Raw genomic sequence first — 25,229 nt, forward strand, 5'->3', positions numbered from 1 at the left:
TACAATGTTTTGGATGACAACTATTGGGAGATAAGTATTGGTGAATATCAGCTGGTTTGCTGTGAATATCCATTAACATTTCCCCGTCTCTTACAGAGGTAGTAGTATCCAAAAATGTGATTTTAGTGTCAGAAATTTCATGGGTGAATTTGATTGATGGATGAACTTTCTTGGCATGTGTGATAAAAATGTCTAAATTTTGTTAGACTCGGTCCATTTCATGTCAACATCATCGATGAATCGAAACCAAGAGAGGGGTCATTATACATGGACACAGCGGTACGAGTTCGAGTCCCGCAGAGGGAACAACCAAATATTTCCATCGCAAATTTGACAGTTCTAACATCGTTGGGAATTTTTCAGACCATTCTATAAGTTTACGTTATCTTCCCTGTATCAATTTGATCCGATGGAGCAGTGTAGCGAATAGAGTCGTCACATTCTGAGACGTTTGTATAATATTGATTTGTTGTGACATGGTCATTAATCCTAGATGAACTGTCCCGTACTACCATACATCGTGTACTAAGTTAGAGCCCGAGAAAGAATGACCCGGCCAGCGAAAGCTATATTTTATATAGCCTAGCTGGCCGAGTGTTCTAGGACGCTGGACTTTGTGCAGGCGGTGTTGCCATAGATGTCACAGCGGTACGAGTTCTTCGAGTCCCGCAGAGGGAACGACCAAAAATTTCACATTCTGAGACGTTTATATATATATATAAATGTGGAAGCCTATAGCTATGTATAATTTTTTTATATTGTATTCATGTTGTTGTTATAGGATTGGAGAACATGCAGGATCATCATTGCCTCTATACTTGGATCAAATGTTAATCCAGATTACGTGACTTTCTAGTAAATGCAGTATGCTAATCGGATTTGATCAATTGCCTTTTGCTGGAAACTTAAGCAATTTTCTTCAGTGCCATTAAATACTGATTAAATTTTTAAAAAAATGTCGAACCGAAAATCAGGAGATGACCATTTGAAAGTTTCAGCAGAGAGACGTTTCATATACTCTCAGAATACCCATCCCCCTGTAAGTCTTCTATAATTTGCATGTAAACTCCTTGTCTTCTAGTGAAAATATGGTGTCATTTACCGGCTATACAGCGTAATCTGTCGAAAGCCGTATTATAAACAATCATAGTTAAATGTTTGCTAATTTTGTAATTGTCTCCCAGCTGTCATTTTGCAAAGCCATAGTCAGAATTATACTGAACATTAACTAAATAGATGAAATCGTCTGCTTCAGTGACTTAATATTGCATATAAATCGAAAATGTTTATGGACGAGCAGATGGTCTGGACACGCTCCTATAAATATATATATAATGTCTAATTGTAAAATATCTAATTTGGAGACCACGTGACAAAGTTTTGTCCTTTGACTGATTTCGGCGATCGATTGTTCTGAAAATCGATGGATCGCATCACACAACTGTTTTCCAATAATTAAGCTCCTCATCCGATCGTTTCTCGTCACGTGAATTATAAAGTAAATAACAATAATCAAATGCATCTAGAATTTTAAATTCCTTTTGTCGTAGATTTTTCCGTTTCCCGGAATATTTCAGTGAAACATATTATTGAAGATTCATTAATAATACAATATATAGCAGTGGAATACCGATGTTTTAGCACACACTTCATACCGATCGATTACTAACTTGGTACACAGATAATAGTATTCAGCTCTACTATTGCCAAGTGTCAAATTGTTATATATTTTTGTATGTAAAAACTGACAGAAAAAGGAGCTTTATCATATTAGCTTGAGGTGATTTCTAAAATTATGTGGCTGTTGCTTTTTTCTTACCGGATGTGTGGCTAAAAAGAGTGATAAATGGAGAGCATCCTAGAATCGCCAATTTCAGTGAATTTATTTCTGCTGCTTTAATTCCTCAAACAGATATTAAGGTAATATATTTGAAAATATGTATTTTTAACTTCAAATCATTTATACAATTCGAAAAGTTGTATACGTTCTACAGTTAGTACGCTTTCTTCTGACAAATACACTAGTTTCTTTCCTTATGGTGTTGTTTGTAATAATTTATGTTTAATTCAACATTCACAAAAAATCCATATCGTAAAGAGGTATTATGCGATGAGAAATGGTGAATACATCAAACTTATCTTGAATACATTTTATATTTTAAGTACATGTAATCGTTAACCTATCTGAAAACTTACTGGAGTAATAAAACAATCCGAAAATGCTGAATGATTATTTGAGTTCTAGGTAAACTAACTTCAGTCTTTATTCTGGTAACGAACTGTTTTGAAACTATTACGAGGTTCATATTCATTTGAATATGAATGCTGAATAGTTTTCTTTATTGTTGGTTCACGAAGAACAGTACACTAATTTTACCCCGTCTCACAACTACAGAACAATGAAATGAGGAGTCAAAAACTCGAGCTTTTGGTTTATCTCTTTGTGCAAGGAGTTAATCAGCCAGTTGATCAGGCAAAATGAAATATCTTGGGTGAGTTGCATCTCGGCAAGTATTTACGGCTGTTTGCTTTGAAAAACACTTGCTTAATACGCGCGCAGATTCTGAAATAAAATAAGGGTGATATGTCAATGAGACATGAATCGCATCATAAACCTTACCCAAAATATATTACTACAAAAAAGATGTTTTATTGTAGTTTTAGTCGGGTTCACTGAAAAATATTAGACTTTGCATGTTAACACAAGTGTTCAATCTTTAACCTTTTAAAAACAAATTAAAGTATAAATTAAATGTTTTTTACCATTCTTTTTTTAAACATTTATAAGTATTATGCGATCTATAATTAAGGGAATCATTTTGGGGTGTCTTAATTTCTGATACTTGATTAAGTCAATCAGTCTAATCATATGCGGTGTCTAATTACCCAACAGATGTAGACCTCATTTAATTACTGAAACAACTATACCACCTGTTGGAATTTGTATATAACTGAACTATGAGCAATGTAGTACAGGTCAATTAAATGTACCTCTCTCTAAGTTTTCTAAGTACAATACAATTACGCCATCGAGAGACCGATTCTTGGAATATTTCGGAACACTGAAGGTAAGTTTTCTTAAGGTTAAAACTTTCATTATGAATTGTACAAAAATAGGTTTAAATGGGTACCGTGGGGAAGTCGAAATATCTTACAACTTTACAAGGGAAAGACACATAAACATGTTTTCTCAACGACAATATAAAAGAAAACAAAAAAATTTGCTTGACATGTATCCTTTATGGAAAATTTTTATTTACACGTGATAATGTAACTTAATGTAACAAATTTTCAGTCTTATCTTCTTCAGTTTCGGATATTACCCAGCAAAGTATGCTATAATTGATTGGCCAACTCGATATGCCAGCATAACCCGGTGATTGCATCAATATTGCCTGTAATTTAAACACAATACACTGGTCTGATCAGATTACTCGTCATCGATCCGAACACAGCTACAAAGACAAAAATTACCATGTTTATTATAATAGCAACAACTATTATTAGCATATTAGATATTTTTCATTGGGCTAATTTTATCTGTCATTATGGACTTAAATTGATTTGGACTGGTTTCTCAGTTGATAGTGTGCACGTTTATAGAAACTGATTTAAATAGAATAACGGTTGGGTACCAGAACGGAACTAGGACAGTGGTAACAGCCAATGCCAAATGTATCATGGGAACTAAAATTCTTCCCATAATATGCCTTTTATTAATGTTTATGAGAAGGAACCTGTTTTTATTTTATGGTACTGGTTTACAGTTATAGGGATTAATTCTTAAATTAACTTTTTATATATGAAATTGACTTTTAAATTACAATGTAACAAGTAAATGGGTGTTTTTTAGCAGAAAATCTCAGAGAATACAATTACTTTTTTTCTGATGTGATTTAGTATAACTAAATGCGTCAAACGCACTGAAATCAAGTTTTGAAATACAAAGGAAGAAATCTTCAAATTACATCCTAATGCCGAATTACGAAGAAACCTATACACTACAAAATATATAACGATGTTTCGTACATTAATGCTAGCGTACTGGAAGAAATCAATTCTATTCTTTATCTTCTGGCTCCTTTTAATGGTACACTATTAAGACAGGCATTTCAATTCGACAATCCTTAAGTTGTTTATTTCCAATACAACCATTTAGTACAAAACGTCTTCCTGAATCAGATTTGACGTCTGGAAACGCAAAAGGAAAATTTTATTTTAGATCTGGATAGGAGGTAATCGTTTCAGTGTAAATTTCAACATTTTCATGCTTTTCTTGCGTAATCTTTTCCGTTTTGACGAAATTGACATGTTTATTACCCTGAAGAGCGTTCTTCCGTTAGAATGGTGACTAGAAAATCGTTCATCATCTATTCAAAAGCGCCCTCTGGGAAATCAGTAACATCTTTTAGATTGATTAAAATACTGGCGCTGTTCTAAAGACATCCTTGGTCACTCTATCAAATCCTCTGTATCAAATTCGAAGCTCTTTTAAAGTCGCGAATATTGTTAATTAAGCACTCGTAATTTCAGTGCTTAATATTCGCATCTAAATTTGCATAATGATGTATTACTTCTCCACGTTATGCTGCAGATTTGTCGTGTTTACAGCCATAGCCATAGTTCTAGATTCATAGGAAATAAAAAATGTACCTCTTAAATAGCAAACACCCGTGTTCTACGTGTGTTTCTTGCTTAATTGTATAAGAATGGAAAGTTTACATGAAATGATCGCTTATTATTAATTAACATGGAACATTGAATTTACCCAGTTCCCGATACAAGCACAGGGCCTCGTTACAAGACTACACAGGTTATATACATTGCCAAGGCCCCGATATCTATAGATATTCATTGCCAGTTGTTTAATCTGGCTCCTAATCTAGGTTCCCTGGTCAATATCAAAAGCGACTCAAAGATCGCTAAAATGTGCCTCTTATCATACATATGTCTGTATATGTTTTTTGCTTGTATGAGAAAGGGAAGTTTACATTAAAAGATAAAATGATTGGTTAGCATTGAATTTATGTGATATTACCCAGTTTCCGATTCAAGCATATGGGCTCGTTACAATTGACTTTATAGGTCATATACATTATCAGGGCCCGATGTTTATATATATAGCCATTGCCAGTTGCTTTGTTTAGTTCCTGGTAACCAGTAGATTTGATTGAAAATATTCGGGTCATCATGGTTACGAAAGAGTAATCATATCAAGGGAACCAAGATTCTGGTGGAAGTTACCCGATATTAGAGCATATCGTGCAATTTCGGGTGTTGAAAGTAAGCCAAAATCAGTGACAGAGATTATTTGACGATTAGAGACTTTGAAGACTTCTGTCTTTGATTTATTTTAAAAGTATTTTATTATTCAATAATTTTATAGATATATGATGTAAAGGTGTTTCTAATGAAGAGTCAAGTCAATGGCGGTTGTTGAAATATAAAATTAAAGCAGTGACTTATTTTAAACAGGGAAAATACCCTTCCTGTTAAAATTATTTTTATGCTTTAATATTACACATATTCGTTTGTAACTCGCATTATCTACAAACATTTACAGAGATGAGGATTCTGACACCAATGTGTATTATATAGTACCCCAACAAAGATCAAAAGTTTGTAGTGACTTTCAATTCTTCCTAACGACCTTTCTGTGAAGCCAAAATTGTCAGAATAATTTTTTTAAACGTAAAACGGTACACTCCTGCTATCACTGTTTTACATGTATGAGACGATTCCAAGATTCCTATATACATGCACCGAAATCATAATTTCAGGTGCACAGTTTTAATAATGTGGACGTAATTTGTTGAAAAAAATCGTTTGAAGAGTAAAAATGGAGATAGTCAATTATGTTCCCTAACTACATGTACATGTAACTAGTTACTCTGATATTTTTTCAGGGACGAAATCGGCGGGAACAGGTACTAGTATATTAAACTCTAGAGATAAAGATCTATACAGTACATAATGGAAGTTTTGTTTAGGTGTTCGGTTTGTAACCACATTCGTTTAGCTTAGAACTAACATACTTATTTAGGTTAAAATTGATGACACGTTCAGTCTTTATTAACTATGGCAGTCTTCTTCGCTCTCCGGCTTGGTTTAGACTTGATAAACCCTTTCTGGTTTTTATTCATTTAAGATTTTTTTAAGTGTTAAGACAGATACAAATTTACGTCCAAAGCTGCCATAGAAAATATTTTATTACAGAACTGTTATCTGTAGAAACTAACTACAAAATATACAATTAAGTGTAAGTGTTTGTAAGAATCAGGCAAAATGGGAAAATTCAGAAACATGCATGTCAAAACCCCACTCAAAGATGCTTTCTCTATTTGAAAAGACCATCATTTAATCTGCATTATTGGATTTTTCAGAAATTTTTCAATAGAATCTTAAAAAAATAAGGGACAGAGTTATATGCCTTGAAAAGTTCATTTTCAGTGCATTTCAATGAAATTGCTACTAAATAGTCCAGCATGATATGGAAAATCTTGTCTGTTTTCCTTGATTCTGATGGTGCAAATAGTCAAATTACACTTTCAAAATGATGGGTTCTTTCATACCATGTTTCGCCTACTGCCTGATTCTTACTGGGACTGACACCTAATCCTTAGAATGGGGCTTGTCACGCCTGTCATTAACCATGTTAACCAACATACGGACTTTTTCCCTGGATAAATAATGGCTTCGTGCTTCTTGTTTTCACTACATTAGTTTTTTTAGTAACTTTGTTCATCGTCTGTCAGGTTCTTTTTTATGTTTCCGGCTGTGATTTTTGTCCACGATATTTCCTTCGTTTGATAGTTCCTCGATTTACTTATTAAATACTAGTATTTAGTAAAGAAAGTCTGTATCATGCACCTAAACGATTAGAATATCAGATGCTTCACATACAGATATTAATATATTTCAACTGCAAGATGTTTCGCTTGCAATTATTCTACATAAAAGGCCCATATTTTTTTCTCATTTATAAAATTCCTCAAGTTCAAATTGAGGTGATTTAAAGCTACAATACAGTATTTTAATTTTAGTGTATTGGCTATTACAGAACGCGTACAATAATTTTGTTTTTTCTGAAACTATTTTCCGTATTATTTTTATTTTGTTTTGTTTTGTTTTATCGTTTATTTTAGTTGGTAACTTTTTTCTCTAGCGTTTCAGTCCAAGACATAGAATTAGACATAAGATCGCGGACTAGGTAGGCATACTACTTTCATTGACGTTATTAGAATAACGACTTCATTATTGAACAAAAAATTTACTCAAAATTAGAAATTCGGTTTTCTATAGAATATTCTTAAATTCAATCATTTCTTTAACTTTCTTGGGCTTGTATTCCAAGAGAATTGTTATGCATAAACAAATGTAGAGCTTTAGACTGTATCGGAAGAAACCCCAGGTCGATATAATTATACTATACATCCTATAAAGTTTCTATCCGGTTCCCTGGATATGCTTTAAAGACGAACGAAGACAAATGTCTGGAATAATTTTACATAAACCAGTTAAATTGCCATCAAGATAAATATATTGATTTCAAATAAGTATTTCATATACCAATCCCTCTAAATGCCATCATTATATCATCTACTCGTGACATGATTTGCTCAGACTGACCATCTATCAGGTTCACTCCAAAGAAATAAGTCATTAAGTTAGTATTTATTTCACAACGAATAAAAAAATGTTTTAACACGTAGTAGATAACCAGTGTTCGCCGAAAATCGAGTTATGTTTCGATATAAATCAGTATTTTTAATTATTCAATTTGAAATTGTTACCAAGGCAACGATACCCGCACAGTATTTTTACTCAGTATGAAATGATAACAACATGCAGGAAAGGCCAGCCGTTGCCCGAAGCATTTTTTCTTCAAATCTTGGTTATTCACGTATTCTGAAATATTCTAGTTTATGTTCATATATACATAAAAAAATATTCTAGTTGATGTTCATATATACATAAAACTTGTCTCTTATAATTTACACTTCAGCATCGAAAACAGCAAATCAACCTTATGATCAATCGTGCATGAATTATTGCAGGCAAATAAAGTGCTTCCGGTTCTGTATTGACTCGGTTGTACTTTCAATGGCAATCTGGGCAATGGAGTTTGTTTATTGGGTCTTGCCGGGTATGCTACCGCTTTAGTTGGTAAATCGATTTCATAAAACAAACCTCTGAAATTAATCAGACTGCCATTGTTGTAAATGAATGAAATGTTTTTTTTTCTTTCTTGGAAATTAATGGTAACTTGTAATGTTTCTGGAGCAGAGTATTTTGAAAGAAGTATATCTTTCCATAGTAATATAAATCGTTTAAATGTTAAAATTCACACCATTGCTTGGACTAAGGTCGACAATTGGGAGAATTGTGTCTTAAACTCGTTATTTCTTTAGTTTGTAGGCTTTATTCCCGATAGTTTTAATACAGAATTACGTATTTAGTGACATTCCTATGATTAATTTGGTGTCAATAAACAAAGCATTTGTTAGGCCACTATCTTGTTTTCAATTAAAAAAAATGTTTTAACAGGTTAAAAATCTTCAAATGATCGAAGGCCAAGTATAATGTAGCTGATGCTGAATAAAAAGAGTTAATACCTACATTCTGACAAATCGTTTTAAATAGCGTATGAAAAAAGATTTCTTCAAAACGTCATTTGATTTACATTGGAAAAAAAAAAAAAAAAACGTCATTGTGCTGATAAACATAAATGGCTTTGTTCCATTTCATATCCCATTAAAACATTTAAACAAACTCTTGGGTTAATATGTGCCTCTCACTGTTCCTGGCAGATATGTTATTTGACAAAACCTATATGACTATATATTGTCAATATCATAAACCAGTCATTATTATTGGGTTGGCACTATCAGCATATTTTATGATGACATTTCCCTGTGTAGCCATTATCAACTAAAAATTTCTACCAAAAAAACACTTACAGTGTGTTAAGCATTTGAATTGCTCGTTTAAATTACACTTCCGGTCTGTAGAATATTCAGATGACGTTGTTATACAGCAAGGACAAATGGTCCACAAATAAAGGAATGCTGACTTCTTAACAAAACTTGCATGATGGTTAGCAAGTCAACGTTTTTGTCGCAAAGGCTAATTAAAAATGAATTTCAGATCAGACTTCGGAGTTTCATATCACGCAGCCTTGAGCTCCATTCATAGAACATCACGCAAATTCTTCATTTTGGTCAAGTGTCGTCATGAAAACTTAGCATTAGAAATAAATAATAAGAATCGACATTGATCTTTGTTGCCACTCTCAGATTTCAGTTAGATTTCTAATCGCATTACATTCATCTAAATATATGATATACGTGTAGCTTTTATTTTTACTGTTCAAAGAACTATCGCATTTGTATTTAAGATACGTCCAAATGTTTCGAATGGCGTCGGTTATATGAGAACATATGCAAAAAAAAACCAAAAACAAAACAAAAACAACAACAACAACAACAATAATAATAATAATAATAATAATAATAATAATAATAATAATAATAATAATAATAATAAAACATACAAATAAAAAATGAAACATGGTAAAATATAAAATATATATCAGCCAGTAAAGAGTATGAACGGGTTTAAACACGACGATTAATATCCCCATCAACAAGATCTTTCTCTTTGGACATAGAAACCGCCTTCATATTCGTTTGTTTGAGGAATTCATCTGGATTAAGTGCATATATTTTAGCTTTTATTCTACTGAACTACGTACAAATTTAGAGAATTGTTTATCTTCATTGCACGTGTAATTTTCGATTTCTATTGATATCAAACTTAATTTTGAGCGCTACCTAAAGTGAAAACTTAACCCGCTAATCGTTCAATCTGGCAAAAGATATGAAAAAAAAAGTTTTACTATACATTTGTAGTTGCATATACATGTAGAAGATTTTTATCGTGTAGCGGATATGGTCATGTACATATAGTTCCATTTGTCCATTTTTGAATCAAATTTTACTACTAGACTACATTTTAAAATAATATCAAGCTGCAGTCAGTGTTTTTATGCTCGCAGTCAGAAAAAAAACATAATGTTTAAAAAAAAGGCTTAGGGAATCTTCCCAAAATGTGAAATAAAACTAAAGCACAGCAGTACTTATACTTTCCATCACGTTAACTGTTCATAGATGCCCTTAAATTAAAAACTACATTTGACTACGTGCTTCGAACGAAGATGTATGTTATATAGACTATGTTTTCTTTCCAATAATGCAAAAGACAGGAAAATAACTTTGTCGTGGCCTTAGGCTGCATGTTATAGTGAGCCAGTCTTCTTGCAATATTGAATTAAGTTATTGATTTCGCATAATAGTGTCAAGATGCATCTCCTTATTTTCTTAGTAATAATACCTGACAGTAATTATGAATCAAACCTAAGGTGGAAACATTAGTGTAGATAAGTGTTAAGTAGGTCATTACCCACTCAGCATTAACAAAATTGGGTGAAGGGTATATAAATCTCAATGTGAAAAAAAAACAGTTAGTCACGTATACTCTAATAGGCAGTATATACACTCATTATTATGATCTTCTTACATGTCGGCAAAAAAAAAAAAATAAAAAAAAAAATAAAAAATACCAAAGCGTCAGCAGTGGGATGATATATTTTGGGCATGTATTAACTTTTTTCCACGACGTCCAATCGATAGACATATAGTGACAGTTGTTTTCCGATTTCTGTGGCACGTTGGCCAAGTCCTTTCGTCAAATATAACAAATACAATATAAAAAGTATAATATAAAGCATACTTAAATAATAATAATTCCATGTTTTTCATTTCAGAATGGCCAACCTGAGCGGAGGTGGTGGTCTGGATGACGGGGATTATGGAGGGCCGTACGACGGAAACATTCGCCATGTTGCCAAAAAGGCAGCTAACCTTAGTCTTCCCGGAACTTTAGGCTCCAACTCTAGATCATTATTCATCTTCAGCGAAGAAAACTTCATCAGAAAGTACGCCAAGATAATCATAGAATGGGGATATCCTTTTATCATAATTAAATATTTTAATTTTTTAATGGATCAGTTATGGTGAGATACAATTGTAATATATATAATGTAAAAAAAAACACGGTTATAGAGAAACGCAGCAAGTGCATGAGCTTATAACTTAATCAGAGCAGTTAGAAGATTGATATTTGTTCGTTTGTTGTTCTCATCCTTACGACAATGCTAAATTTGAAGAAGTTCCAGCTATAATAAGTTTTTACTAAACAATTTACTAACTTGTATATATTTATGGTGTCTCTTTATTTATTAAAGTCACCCCCGCTCCCCCAATACGCCATTTACAAACTAAGACTTACAATATTTTTGATAAAAAAATACAATCAGCTTTTCATTCCATGTTTTTGAAAAAGACATTTCATGAAAATCAATTTAACTAACTAGATCGGAGGCGTACAGGGAAGTGATAATGACCGATAGAATCGACTAACGTCACAGAGAACATTCCCAGTAATGGAAAATCAAACCTTGAAAATTAAACTTGGTCTTTGTATATTACATGTAACTTGCAGAAAATGTTGTAAATGTTAGGCTTATTGCCATAAGTTATGCGATTGGTTATATATTATGTTTATTCTTTAAATTGCATACAGATTTGAAGGTTTTTAAAATCACCAAATATGGGTTTTCTCTCCCTTCACTCTCCATTAGACATGCTAAATGCTTGGGTATGCATAGAGTAACTGAACTGTTTACTGCCTATGCAATGTTGTCTCGCCAGAAATAGACAAATCAAACCTAATTGAAAATTCGATTTCTGAATTCTCATGTATAAATACATAAAGATTTATGACAGATAGTAAAGGCATGTTTAACATTTTCCTCGACGTTTTATCAATTTATCTGATACCAAACAAATCCATCCCAGAAAATCTTGCTCTGTAATTCTATATCAGATACACAACAGAAATATCGATCCATTTCCAGAAACATCCATAGTCAAGTACTAATATTTTCTCTTCCTTATAAATTATTCAGGGCCTAATTGTCGTATTGCAGAACAAATAGGCATATGAACGAATATAAATCATTCGGGTCGTCGACAAAACACGACTTCACATGTTTATTTCGAATTCGTATATATACAGCCTCTTCATAGATTTTGAATAATGATAACTTATAGAATATATATAATTAGCACCGCGCAAATACGGTCTTACAAATGATTACAATGAATAGAAAAATGTATATTCTTTTTGGAAATGGTTATATTATAATTGCCAACTTACAAACAGTATTAACGAAGACGAATCTATGGTGTTATTCTTTTGAACATACTAAAACTAGTCTGTATTCTGTGTCCTGACCAGGAATAGCATCATTCTACGTATGGAAACCATTCTCTTAAAACAAAGACATGCTGCTTTAATTGGCTTCAGCTTCAAATACATTTCGTGTATTTTTTCAACAAACACAGGCAGACGAAGAAACGTAGCTTACAGACACTTTACTAGCTCTTTAATGTCAAAATACTTCATAACCCTCAAGATCGAGAATAAACTCTACACAAAGTTCCTGATTTGATTGGTGGACCTCGGTTCTCTCTTCCAAACCTTCAAGACTGTAAAAAAGCACGTGTGTATAAGGGATGATCTTTGAACTATACTAGAGAGTAAACAAAATACGCTGTTTAAATTAAATACAATACTTGCGATTTTTAGAAATGGTGTTTTACAAAATAGCAATAAGTAGGCTTTATTAAAAGCAATTGAAATAAAAGCAAACCATTTTCAAATCGAAATCTCGAAAGTCAAAAGACAAAGGAAATGAAGAAAATCGGAGAAAAAATAAATCTAAAGAAAACATGCAGAACTTAAGCAAATCTAGCAACCCTGTTTCCACAATCTGGGTGCTTTGACCAGTTAGGATAAGCGCCCACGTTATACTTAAAGACACCCACCTAGTTGCTCGTATATTTGCTATAACACGGAGGAAGAAAACCATAACAAATGAAATGGTTAACATCAACTTCGACGCTTTAGGGCGTAGATAAAAGTCCTGAAAAGCTATGTAGTTCAATGCCACATTTCAATAAAGCGCACATTGGTTTCTAAAGATCTTTGTGAAAACCGAGGAACCCTTGAACCTTGATTGTTAGTTATTTTATTCCATCGTGACTGCTTACCGATAGTGTAATACTTGCTTTCTGTAAAATACAATTACTTCGTTTCTTCAGCTGCTGAACATGTTCTTTTGAGTATTTCAATTCTCAATGATAGGAAATGAATTTCAAGATTTTTTACCAATCTTTGTATTTATCGTATCTCCAGTTTTGGCGTTCTATTTCTAGCTTGGAAATGTCAAGAGAAAGGTTTATTGAATTTCTACAAAAACCATTGTTTAGCAGTTACCGATTTAAGCTGCCTTTTACAGTCATTAAGGTAGTTGAGATCACATAGCATATACTGATGTCACATGCAACAGAACACATCTAGATACCTGTACATGCCATTCGTGCACTACTTGGCTCTGTCCTTTCATAAAATACCATTGAGTTCAGTTCTCGCTTATATGATTAATTTTGAATTGTAACGTAGAATTTGATTAGTTTCAAGACGTATTTTATGGTTGAAACGACAAGCATTAAATGGTTCGGACACTTTTACCGACGCGTACTATGAAAGCTTTCTGCAGGTAGTAACATGTTCGTGTACTATTGAATTAGAATATACACACAAACTCTAATTATTGAATTGTAATGTAGAATTTGATTAGTTTTAAGACGTATATTATGGTTGAAACGACAAGCATTAAATGGGTCGGACACTTTTACCGACGCCTACTGTGAAAGCTTTCTGCAGGTACTAACATGTTCGTTTACTTTCGAGTTCGAATATACGCACAAACTCTAATTATGTAGTAGTCTGGATGCTTTAGGTATTGTTTTTCTAGCTTAACCAAGAACGAAATTGGAAATATGAGCATCACATATATGTATTTATATAAACACCGCCAATTTATTGTTATTCCGGTTACCATAGTTGCTCGTTCAATAGCTCTTTCAATAAAACAAAGAATAAATGATTTTATTGGATTGAGAAAAAATGATATGGTTGTTTTTACAGACAAATGGCGAAAATTTCCCAATAAAAGAGATAAAATCACAGTGTAAATAACAAACCATTTGACATATATTGATCAATGCACTTGCACTCAAGATTAACAGTTTTTTTTTTCTAATTCAACAGCATGGCATGCTATTAAGTATGTAATACATCTTTTGGCTTTTTTTTTAACCCTTTAAATCAACTTTATTACGACATGATTAGAGTTAATATCTGCAAACAGAATTGATCCTTAAGGTCTTATTGTTTTCATAGAACTTGTTGGCATGGGATGGTGAGTGTATAATTTAAGTGAGTGAGTGAGCGAATGAGTCAGTTAACAGTGTTTTAATTAAATAAATTAATGAAGCCAAACTCAAACTGTGGAGATATATTTTCCTTAACTGTATATACGCCTTTCGAATACATGGTACTACTGACGATTATAGCTAACTGTATTGTATTAGCCTTGGAGGAACACCTTCCAGAATATGACAAAACACCATTGGCTGTACAACTTGTAAGTATTGGAACATACATATTAACATGAATAAATTGTTATCTTCCCTATCACTGCGCAAAAAGACTCTAATTGAGTTGATAAAGGATCATCTAAAATACTGTATATTGATGTGCATTCCTGGATGGGGCTATGATAATTTGTTTTGTCATCATCTACCTTTACTGAATCGTCCCGAACCTTAAAGTTTCATCAGAAGTTTCGGTTTATCCTTTAATTTAAAGTTTACCTTAGAGTCCTATTACAGTCAGTGGTTGTGCAAAGTCTAAAGAACATAAGAGCTGTTTAGAACATGGAGTTTATAATAATATATTTAAATGCCTTAATAAATTTGACGAAGTAAAAAAGAAAGACTTATACCACCCAAAAATTCTAATACCGACTTGTAACGAGCAACCGTAACAAGTTGTAAAGACGACATATAGAAGGGACAGGATTTAGTTACTAATACTGTCTTGAATGTGTATACTGAAGTGTGCATAAGTATGGCAAGCCAAAGTGGAGCATTTTCTAATATTAAAAAATGATTTTTGAATATTACAAATCCATTCTCTAATATTACAAATTAGATTTCGTATATCACGAAACCCTTTTTTAATATTAGAAATTTATTTTCTAATAGTTGCAAATGGATTTATCGTATTCAATTACGATTTTTTAATACATGTATTAGAAAATCATTTTGTAATATTAAAAAATGTGACTGATTTTGCAATATTGCAAAGTGATTTTTTTAATATTACAAATTGGTTTTATAATATTAGAAATTCATTTTCTAATATTACAAATTCAATTTGTAATATCACAAAATGTGTGATATTTTATAATATTACTAAATCAGGAATTTGTAATATTAGAAAATGAATTTTTAATATTACAAAATGAATTTCTAATTTTAAAAAATCTTTTCTAATATTAAAAAAAATTATTTTGTAATATTAAAAATTCATTTTCTAATATTACAAAATATTGATTTTTGTCAACTTGGATTGCCATACACAAGTAAACTTATCGTTGCTGTTATTTTTTTTTCTATATTATCAACTAAACTTTTCGAGCATAATTGGTAGGGGGCTTGCCCCAGTCTCCTACCCTAGGATCCGCTTTTGATGATGAGCCTCGGATAATTTAAAAAAATAATAAAATGTTGCCTAATTTGTTTTCAGGAAGCGACAGAGGTGTACTTTCTTGGAATTTTCTGTGTAGAAGCACTGCTGAAAATTGTAGCCCTAGGTCTAGTTTTACATCGAGGTTCTTATTTACGAAATGTATGGAATATATTGGATTTTGTAGTTGTAGTTACTGGGTAAGTATTTTAAACAGTACCGGTTTCGGTAAATAACATGTTGTTTCACTCCCCTTTCCATAGTCGTACCCACTACAATGTCAGAAAACTGTCGTTCATCCTAACCCGAATAATCCAATCGTTAAATTAGGGTTACCTACGATCACTCCACTCGAGAGTAGTAGAGAAACGGATACCGAGATCTAGGGACGGGATTATTCGGGTAACGTTCATCCTAGTTGGAGCTCAATTTAGAATTATACACCAAGAATGATGGGACATTTCATATGGGACAATGGATGAACAGGTTATTTCATTGTCCATAAATGTTCTAATAATGTGACAAAGACCCTCATTTGTTGAATGACGAAGGGCCCATTCCACAAATTGAGGTCCTCCATGAAATCTTCAAAGAAATGAAAACAAAACATTGCTGGTTAGATGATCAAAGCAACTACATTCAACATTTTTTAATGAGAACTGTTGGTTCATCATTACTTTTTGCTAATATATGCTTTCACCACAAATTTCCCTCTGACTAACAACCTGCATATGCTTTAGATTTACACTCCTTGAGAGGTTTCCTGCAGACATGATACACTCACCAAACACATGAAAAACGAATGTTTCAGTCGCGCATATAAATGAACACTTCCATCATGCGTTTGAACCCACAATAAGTGAACACTCTTAGCGTGTGTTCAAACACACAATAAACTAACACTCATAGCATGTGTTAAAATGCATGATAAATGAACGATGAAAAATAATAATATTAACAAATAATGAAGAATGAAAAGATAGAAAACTTATTTAATAAAAATTCCAGAAATATTACAGCTAGTTGAAATAGACCAGTTCCAATTGCATGAGAAATTTAGGTAGGTTAGTGAGTAATTTAAATAGCTCTTTAGGTAGAAAACTACCCTACATTATACCAATTTGTCCTACTTTACTACCTCAGAACACCTGTGTGACCTTTGGATAATGTTTTTTGAGTTTGAATAGCTGTCAGTTATGATGGTGGATGGCAAATTGAAAGGTTAAGGTCATCGTAATTGACAACTATTCAAAATTAAAAGACGATGTCCAAAAGATCACACAGGTGTTCTATGGTAATTAAGTAGGACACATTGGTATCATGTAGGGCAGATTTTTACCTATAGAGCTATTTAAATTACTCAATAGCCTAGCTAGATTTGTATTGAAATTGGAACTGGTCTATTTCAACTAGCTGTAATAGCAAAAAATATAAAAAATAATAGTTGAATAAAAGAAATAATGATTGTACAAAACAAAATGAATGCTCCTATCATGAAATTTAAACGAACACTCCAAGCGTGAAATATGAGCCTATGAGGTGTGGAATTAGTTAAGATTATCTTTACTTAAGGAGATCCTTAATTATTTATGGACCTCCACATTTTGATTTCAGGAGCTCCTCATATAGTCTTGACCTCCAAAATTTTATTTCAGGAGCTCATATTTCTTGAACTCCACACTCTGATTTCAGGACTTTCCTTAAATATATAATTGTCCTGAAATAATTCAGGAGATCCTAAAATCCAATTGTGGATGTACATAAATAGATGATGTTTTATTTCCTGGCAAAACTACTGGCTTTAAAAATTATTTTTTCCAGGGTTATTGACTTGTCTGCATTCATGGTAGATTTTTTACTGAAAGCTTGACCTTTATTTTGCAAATGTAGCTGTATGAGCCTGAATAAGCAAATGATTCTATATGTATCATACATTTAATTATAAATATGTTTTGATTTCATGTTTAGGACTACTTGCACAGTTTATGGAGCTAAAAATTGATTTTCTTAAAAAAATATGAAAAGAAAACAAAAACCATTATCATGCTTTCTGAAAAAAAATACTGAAACCAGCCTTTCAATTCTAAAAATTAAATAAGATATAAGACACTGATAGAATATGATTTTGTTTTGGTAAATATTCATAAAATAGAATTTATTTATTTTAAGATTAGCATTTTTGTAAGTAGGTTTAATATACAATGTATATTCATGCCAAAGACTAAATGCTAATAAGAAGAGTATCATCCAGGATTTAACCAATGACAAATCATTTTACTAATTGCATGTATAAGTTTCTGTTTATTATATTGATGTAATTAATTTTACAATAAACATTCATGTTTTGTCTGGAAACTTAACTTTATATATGGAATAATAAAATTGTATGAGGAGGACTCACAAATGTTGAAATCATGACAAATTAATAAAAAAAAATCACAACATATATTATAATGTACACAGCACAATTTGATGTGTAAGTTTGTTGGGTTTCATACATGAAGTACACACTATGGTTAAAATTATAATAATTGATACTAACCTCCTTAGGACATCATTTTATCTAAACACTAGAGGCTTGTTAACAGGTCATCCATCAGAAATAAGTCTGTAGCACATACAATGTACCATAGCAGAAGTTGTAAGATAAAAAAAGAAGTTATATGCTTGTTTCCTATTGCACCTTTGCAAAAAATAAGGTTGGTAAATTTGGATTTTTTTTTCACTTTACAAATATTTTTTATGTTGAGTCTATAGGAGAAAAAAAAATGACTTTCACAGTGCATATTCCAAAATTGACAAAAAAGACTTTAGCCTACACTATTGTAACTAAAATAGTGTTTACTAAAATAGGGTTGGTAAGTTAATAGGAAAAGCACATCTTTTTTTTAATAAATATAAACTGATCGGTCATGTCCTAACATTGTCAGGTTGATAGAATATGTTTTTCCGTCCTTCGACCAACCAGCAGTTAGATCTTTGAGGGTCTTAAGACCTTTGAAACTTGTAACTGGTATTGAAAGTAAGTTACTGCCTTGAAACCTACCCTGATCATATTTTGTAGCGGTTTTAGATATTTTCCCGCAGCTGGTGAAATCCTAATCCCTTAAACATTAGATTTCCATTCAGTAAGCTTAAAAGAAATCTTTTTAATTTTGATAGGAACAAGGTTTGCATGTGTAATTTATCATTCCAAAAATCTTAGTTTCATTCATTCTACATGTACAGTGAATATATGTTGAAATCAGACATGTCTCCTTTTACCATTATATCTATAGTGCCCCTTAATAGACATACAGACATGACATTATGAATTTTAAGAATTGAAAATTGACAATTAAACTGGTAAAAAAAATCATAAGCAATTAACAGTAAATGCAACTGAATTTTGTATCTTCATTATATTTTCAATAAATCCATTATTATCATTCCTTGTGGCATCAAATTCATATCTGTCAAATATTGTGCATTAAAGCCTAAAGTAATTGCTTATTTTATCCATTTTAGGAAATAATGTTCCTTTATTAGTAGAAAAACATGTCACTTCATGGAAAAGCAAGTTAAATGGTGGAAACCTCTCACCGATAACAAATTACACACAACCTTGAAAATTTGGGCATTTAGGCTTGCAAATCGCAGTAAAAACCCGCAATTTATTTCTGTTATTTGTGCAGTATTACAACATATGGAGAAGAGAGCTGCTCTTTATACATAATTGATGTTCAAATTAGATTGGAATTGCATAATAATGCATGAAGCTTTTACATTAGTTAGTTTGTTCTCTGATGAATTTTCTAAAATGAGTGCTATAAGTACACATGTCAATAAGTTCGTGAATAATTTAAATGTTTCAATTCATTCCAGTAAAGCATAGAATTATAGTAAGGATAAATAAACAGGATTTCTGAAATTGGAAATAGTCCGTTGTTATAAAGGCTTTTATTCATCAAATATTATATTAGGAGGAAGTGGGGTGCTCATGGATGGAATTATGAATGGTTCAAGATGTGGGTCTCAGATTAATAGTTCTAATTATTATTTTAATATTAAACATAATTGAATACATATTTCTTTTTGGTAAAGGGAGCTACAAGTATGATTCATCTTCGTCTCTTAGATAATACAGTTTGGAAATGAAAAGAAGAACATTGATACTTCGATCATTAACTAAATTACTACCTATGGATACAATTTGTACAATGCACATGTTCATGTAGATAATGGGTTACATGCTCATCTAAATTACAGCCCACATTCAGGTACCGGTAGATATAATGGGTTACCTGCTCATTTGAACTACAATCCACGTTCATGTTGATAGTGGGTTACTTGCTCACCTGAACTACAATCCATGTTCATGTTGATAATGGGTTACTTGCTCACTAGAACTACAATTCACGTTCATATTGATAATGGGTTATTTGCTCACCTGAACTACAATCCATGTTCATGTTGATAATTGGTCGATTGCTCACCTGAACTACAATCCATGTTCATGTAGATAATGGGTTACCTGCTGAACAGAATTCCATTCAACTGTTACCTAGAATTCAGACCTGCCGATCTTGTCTAATCATTGATAATGCTTTGACCACCATGAATAAAATAAATAAAAAATGAATTCTTAATCATAACAGTATAGAAGTAAAAAATTTGTGATATTTAGATTTTATACTGCCATGTTCAGAAGTACATGTATCAATAATTTAAGCCTCCTATTTTACGTAAAGTGAAATATCTTTAGTTGACATGTACAACATGTAGTTCTGCTATTTATTCTAGAAACTTATAGGAATAGCATGCTTGTTAGCAAGAGTTAAAATCTGTCACTGATCTATGGACATAGGTGACAAGTCTATAATCTTCTTTGATTAAAAACTGTCCTCATAATTTAAGAATGATTTATATGAAAATTGCATGGCATTTCTCATTATTTAACTACAATGTATTTGTAACACACTGATAATGCACATGAGCTACAATGTATTTGAATTTTCTTATCAAATTTGAAGTCTGATTTGACAAACTTCATGCTTGAGTTTACTCTTCTTGAAGTTTTTCATTGTTTACAGTCATCATTAATTCCCTAATTATAAGAATTTACAATATATTACACAATAGTCATTAACATTGCAATTTGTCCAGCAATATAAGATTGAATGCCTCACTGTGTTTGGACCTATATATTGGAAAATAAAACAGTTGTCTGACCTTTTCTTTTAAATTTAAATGTTCAGTTCCATCTTTTTCTTCTTGATGCTAATGATGTTTTGTCACAACATAGGTTATCAATTTCATCTTACTTGAAAGCAAAATAAACATTACAAGATATTGTTCTGAAAACATTCCTTGTGTTTGTTTCAAGTCAGTATAAATTTTAACTATAAGTTGATGTGATTGCATGTCATTTTGTTCTTATTACATGTTCATTAAAGAAGCTTTTATTTCAGCATGCTAACATACCACATACATCCTTGGTGGTGGAAACCCTTAAGGTTTTGTGGGATATTTCTTTTTTTAGGTTCATAACCATTTACCCCAGTACAACCAGTAGTAATTCCTTAGATCTACGGACCTTAAGGGCCGTAAGGGTTTTACGACCCTTAAAATTAGTCTCTGGAATTCCAAGTATGTATATATTTTTATACATTTCTTTATCATCTATGCAATTAAGTCTTATATTTAAGAACTTACATTATTCTTGTATAAAAATAATGAACATTTTAATTAATATGACAATTTTTCATTGGGGTACACATAATTTATGATTGTCAATGTTGAACATAAAAGATAAAAAAAAAATCCACATTTGTTATTGTCTTTTTCTTGGTAAAAATTCTTCAATCATGTAATGATATGATTTATGAAATTCATCATGAACACTGTTCCAAAAAAGAAATAAAGAGTTCATACAAGTAGAAGCCACAAGTGAGAAAATGAGAAGAGATATTAAAACAATGTGTAAAAAGTCGCTCTCTTCATGTGACAGCATTCTTTGTACATATGTAGATATCCAGAAGTTTTTTTTATTACTAAAAAAGCTATTAATCACCACACAAACTTGATATTATGATTGTTTTCTGCTTTTCAGGTCTTCAGGTTGTGTTGAAGTCTATAATCAGGGCCATGGCCCCACTGTTACAAGTGTGTTTATTGGTGCTTTTTGCTATAGTCATGTTCGCTATCGTAGGATTAGAATTTTATTCTGGTGTTTTCCATTCTGCCTGTTTCAAATTAGGAGTAATTTATGATGCAAACAATGAAGGTATGATGTTTTTCAGTAAAAATGACAATAATAAAAAGTTAAAGAACTATATTGCATGTATGTACTGGAACTATTTATATGCCAAACTATCTGCTAAGCCATACCTTTATTGTGCTTACAATGACCTTCAGGATTGTCTTAAAACTGTGCTTAGTGTGGCAGCTACCAATATAAATTTTCATTCCACTTCTTTACTATTCTGCTACATGATCACTTTACTTTGTTAAAATTAGTATGTAGTCAGTACAACTTATTTTCACAGCAACTATGTCATGCCTAATATATATTCCAATGTGCACAAAATAACTGTAGCATTGTAGTACAGTTGAATGTGTCATTGCATTTTGAACCTGTGTAAACAAAAAAAAAAACTTTAATCCAAAAGGTGTTCATTTTAGACAGGTTTCATGAAATCAGTGATGAAACTTTTCAATTATTATGAGTTAGACTTTTTGGAAAATTTAAAAAAACTAAAGAGTCAGGCTTTGGGATTATGCTATTTTATTGTGGTTCCACATGAATCAAGAAAAATTTAAATGACACATCACAGGTTTATTGAAAAAAATTGAGTTTTTCAAGATTGTGATAGTCAGCTGTATAAAGTGACTTTGATGTATCAGTGGAGTGCATGACAAACATAGACATGGTATCTCCAGCATATTGAGAACTATAAAACATCACTAACATGAAAATTCAATTCAATATATAGCACAATTAGCTTTAATGTCAGATCATACTGTGGACATGCAATGTACAAACTGTGCACGAAATAAAATTTGTAAGGTATCAGTACATTTTAACCTGCCACCTTTTTTTTGTGCTTGTCTCCTGACAGAGTAAGCAGTTTTAATGGTTAATCTCATGTTTTCATAGAGGCCTTTTTCTGTCTTTAATTGATTTCCATAACAAGACTCATGTTTGTCTTCATGAATTTTAATGAAACTTGTATTGATGGAAGTTGTACAGGCTTGTATTTTTCAACAAAGGCACATATTGATTTTGAGGTCTGAAGGTCATCTTGTAAAAGGCTTTAGACATGGCATGTGCTTATTTTAAAACCCTACCACACAAAGTGGCCAGGTATAATGCGATACCCTTCAAAAAGTAGTGTTTGTCCATCTATCTGTCCCCCTACTGTTTCCAGATGATATCTTGAGAATGGATAAACTAATTTAAAAAAAAAATTGCACAGTTGTTAAGTACCATAAAATACAGATAATGTTTAATTTTCAATGCAATCAAAAATGTAGTTTTGGCTACATTTTGGAGTTAGGCCATTTTGAACATTTTGCCACTCCCTTTTTTCTCCATCAGATAGCAGGTATCACTTAATGTTCCATTAATGCCCTTTTTTTTCATTTGTATGTTCAACGTGGAACTCTGGTCTCGGAAGACTTTTCGGTATTGTCAATAGTTTACTGATGGTTGGATTTATACTGATAATTTATGTACTGTTATGAAGAGTCATAAAATTAAAATTTATTTCTATTTTTTTCAGATAATATAGACATAGGTGATGAACAAGATATAAGACCATGTGATTCAAAGGCAGGATCTGATAATTATTTAGGTGGATTTACATGTAGAGAAAATATATCTGACTGTAGAGAGACATGGGTTGGTCCCAATTATGGAATTACTAGTTTTGATAACATCGGTTATGCCATAATAACAGTGTTTCAGTGTGTCACTATGGAAGGATGGACAGATGTATTATATTATGTAAGTATAAGTACAGGTATCAGTAAATTTTCTAATACTGATAGAGGAATCATCTTTACATGCTCTGATCACACCAAAGTACTTTAACCCTGCCTCATTTTTTTGTGCCTGTCCCAATTCCCAGGAATTTCTGGCCTCCGTAGTCTTGATTCGTTTTTACCTTAAGTTTATTTTTATGTTACTTGAGTACATAGGGGCAACTCTTTTGCTGTACTTGTATATAATGATGATATTTGGCCAGCTGCAACCTGTCTTGTGGTGTGAGGGTTTCCTCGTTGTTCATTGAAGACCAATGGGTGGCCTTTGGCTGACATTTTCAATCCTGTGGAGTTGTTGTCTCTTAGACATATTCACCATACCTATTTTCATTGTATGTTACTTACAAACATACTATTTTAATCTCACATTTGCAAAGTCCATTTGAAATATATTATACCCAATCAGTGTGTTGATGTGATAAAGGAATAACCTTGTTTGTCTGAATTTATCTGGACTCCTACAGAATGGACTGAATTCAACTTTGATATGTGGCTGTATACAGATTGGGCATAGGTTGAAGCAGAGAGGTAGGGGCAACAGAGGTAGAGGCTACAACAGCCACAATCTGCCCCAAATTTTTATATTTTTGTTTCATTCAGAATTTTGACTTTATGAACATTAGGTGTTTTTAAAATTCAGTTTTCTTAAACATGATGCTGTGATATTGTTATGTTGTCATAATAAGGGTAATTTGTCTGAAATGGTGGAAATTCTTGGAAAATGCCTTAATTTACATTGGTTTTTAGATAAAATATTAACCTCTTCATTTTTCCACCAACAAATTATTTTCATATGAGGTGTACAGTAGGTATATGGAAAACATATCAACAGGATTTTTTGGTGGAAGGATGTGGAGGCATCAAATTAATAATAGAAGACTGAAAAATAGCAATTTTTTCACAATTTTTAGATAAATTGAATCAAAATACCAATACTTATGATGCCATTTCACAATTTTAGTTTTATGATATTAAAATCGAGTTGCAAAACAAGGAAGAGTGTCTATGAGAATGTTCAAATGGACACATATTCAAGATGGTGGAAAGTAATTTTATTTTGAGGCCATTTAGAGGCATTATGGTTGCTGTCCGAGATCAACTTTTTGGGACATTGCCATTTATGGCTGCTGTATGATATCAACTTTCAGCTTTTTAGGATGTTCCATTTTTCATTATATGATAAAGACAATTTTCCTCTTGAAAATTTTAACAACATCTGCATGAATGAATTTCAAAATTTCAAATATGGTATAGGGTTTTGTATAAAATGGGCTTACTTTGTAAACTTTTAAAAGGTTTTGGTTGCCGTCCCATATCAAATTTCTGTTTCATGGAATGTTCCCATTTTCGACCATATGGAAAAGGTGGGGTACACATACATGTAGCATGATTTTTGTTGAAAAAATGGTTTTAAACATTTAAGAAAATTGAATTTTGAGGTTTATCATTATGACGATTCTTACTTTGTTTACATGTTGGGGACA

At 32.0% G+C, this 25,229-nt stretch overlaps 1 protein-coding gene across 28 annotated transcripts in view; it reads left to right on the forward strand.

Moving 5' to 3' along the window:
* LOC148612394 (voltage-dependent calcium channel type A subunit alpha-1-like) overlaps positions 1-25,229 on the forward strand; it is a 136,787-nt gene that overhangs the window by 40,398 nt on the left and 71,160 nt on the right. For 24 of the 28 annotated variants that reach the window (XR_015924380.1, XM_088593820.1, XM_088593823.1 and 21 more), the window contains exons 3-10: positions 5,907-5,927; positions 7,166-7,210; positions 10,826-11,023; positions 14,509-14,614; positions 15,781-15,920; positions 21,242-21,348; positions 21,812-21,985; positions 23,484-23,707. Coding sequence is in view for 27 of the 28 variants with exons in the window: in XM_088593820.1 (XP_088449946.1) it covers positions 5,907-5,927; positions 7,166-7,210; positions 10,826-11,023; positions 14,509-14,614; positions 15,781-15,920; positions 21,242-21,348; positions 21,812-21,985; positions 23,484-23,707 (1,015 nt within the window). In the remaining variant the exon portion in view is untranslated. Of the gene's footprint in view, positions 1-1,305; positions 1,921-5,906; positions 5,928-7,165; positions 7,211-10,825; positions 11,024-14,508; positions 14,615-15,780; positions 15,921-18,650; positions 18,743-21,241; positions 21,349-21,811; positions 21,986-23,483; positions 23,708-25,229 lie in introns of those variants that run through there. The other 4 variants (XM_088593801.1, XM_088593811.1, XM_088593822.1 and 1 more) reach the window with 4 other exon arrangements.

The sequence above is a fragment of the Perna viridis genome, chromosome 7, assembly GCF_037379345.1.
Source record: "Perna viridis isolate PV_CMFRI_1.1 ecotype Kerala chromosome 7, ASM3737934v1, whole genome shotgun sequence".
Taxonomy (NCBI): domain Eukaryota; kingdom Metazoa; phylum Mollusca; class Bivalvia; order Mytilida; family Mytilidae; genus Perna; species Perna viridis.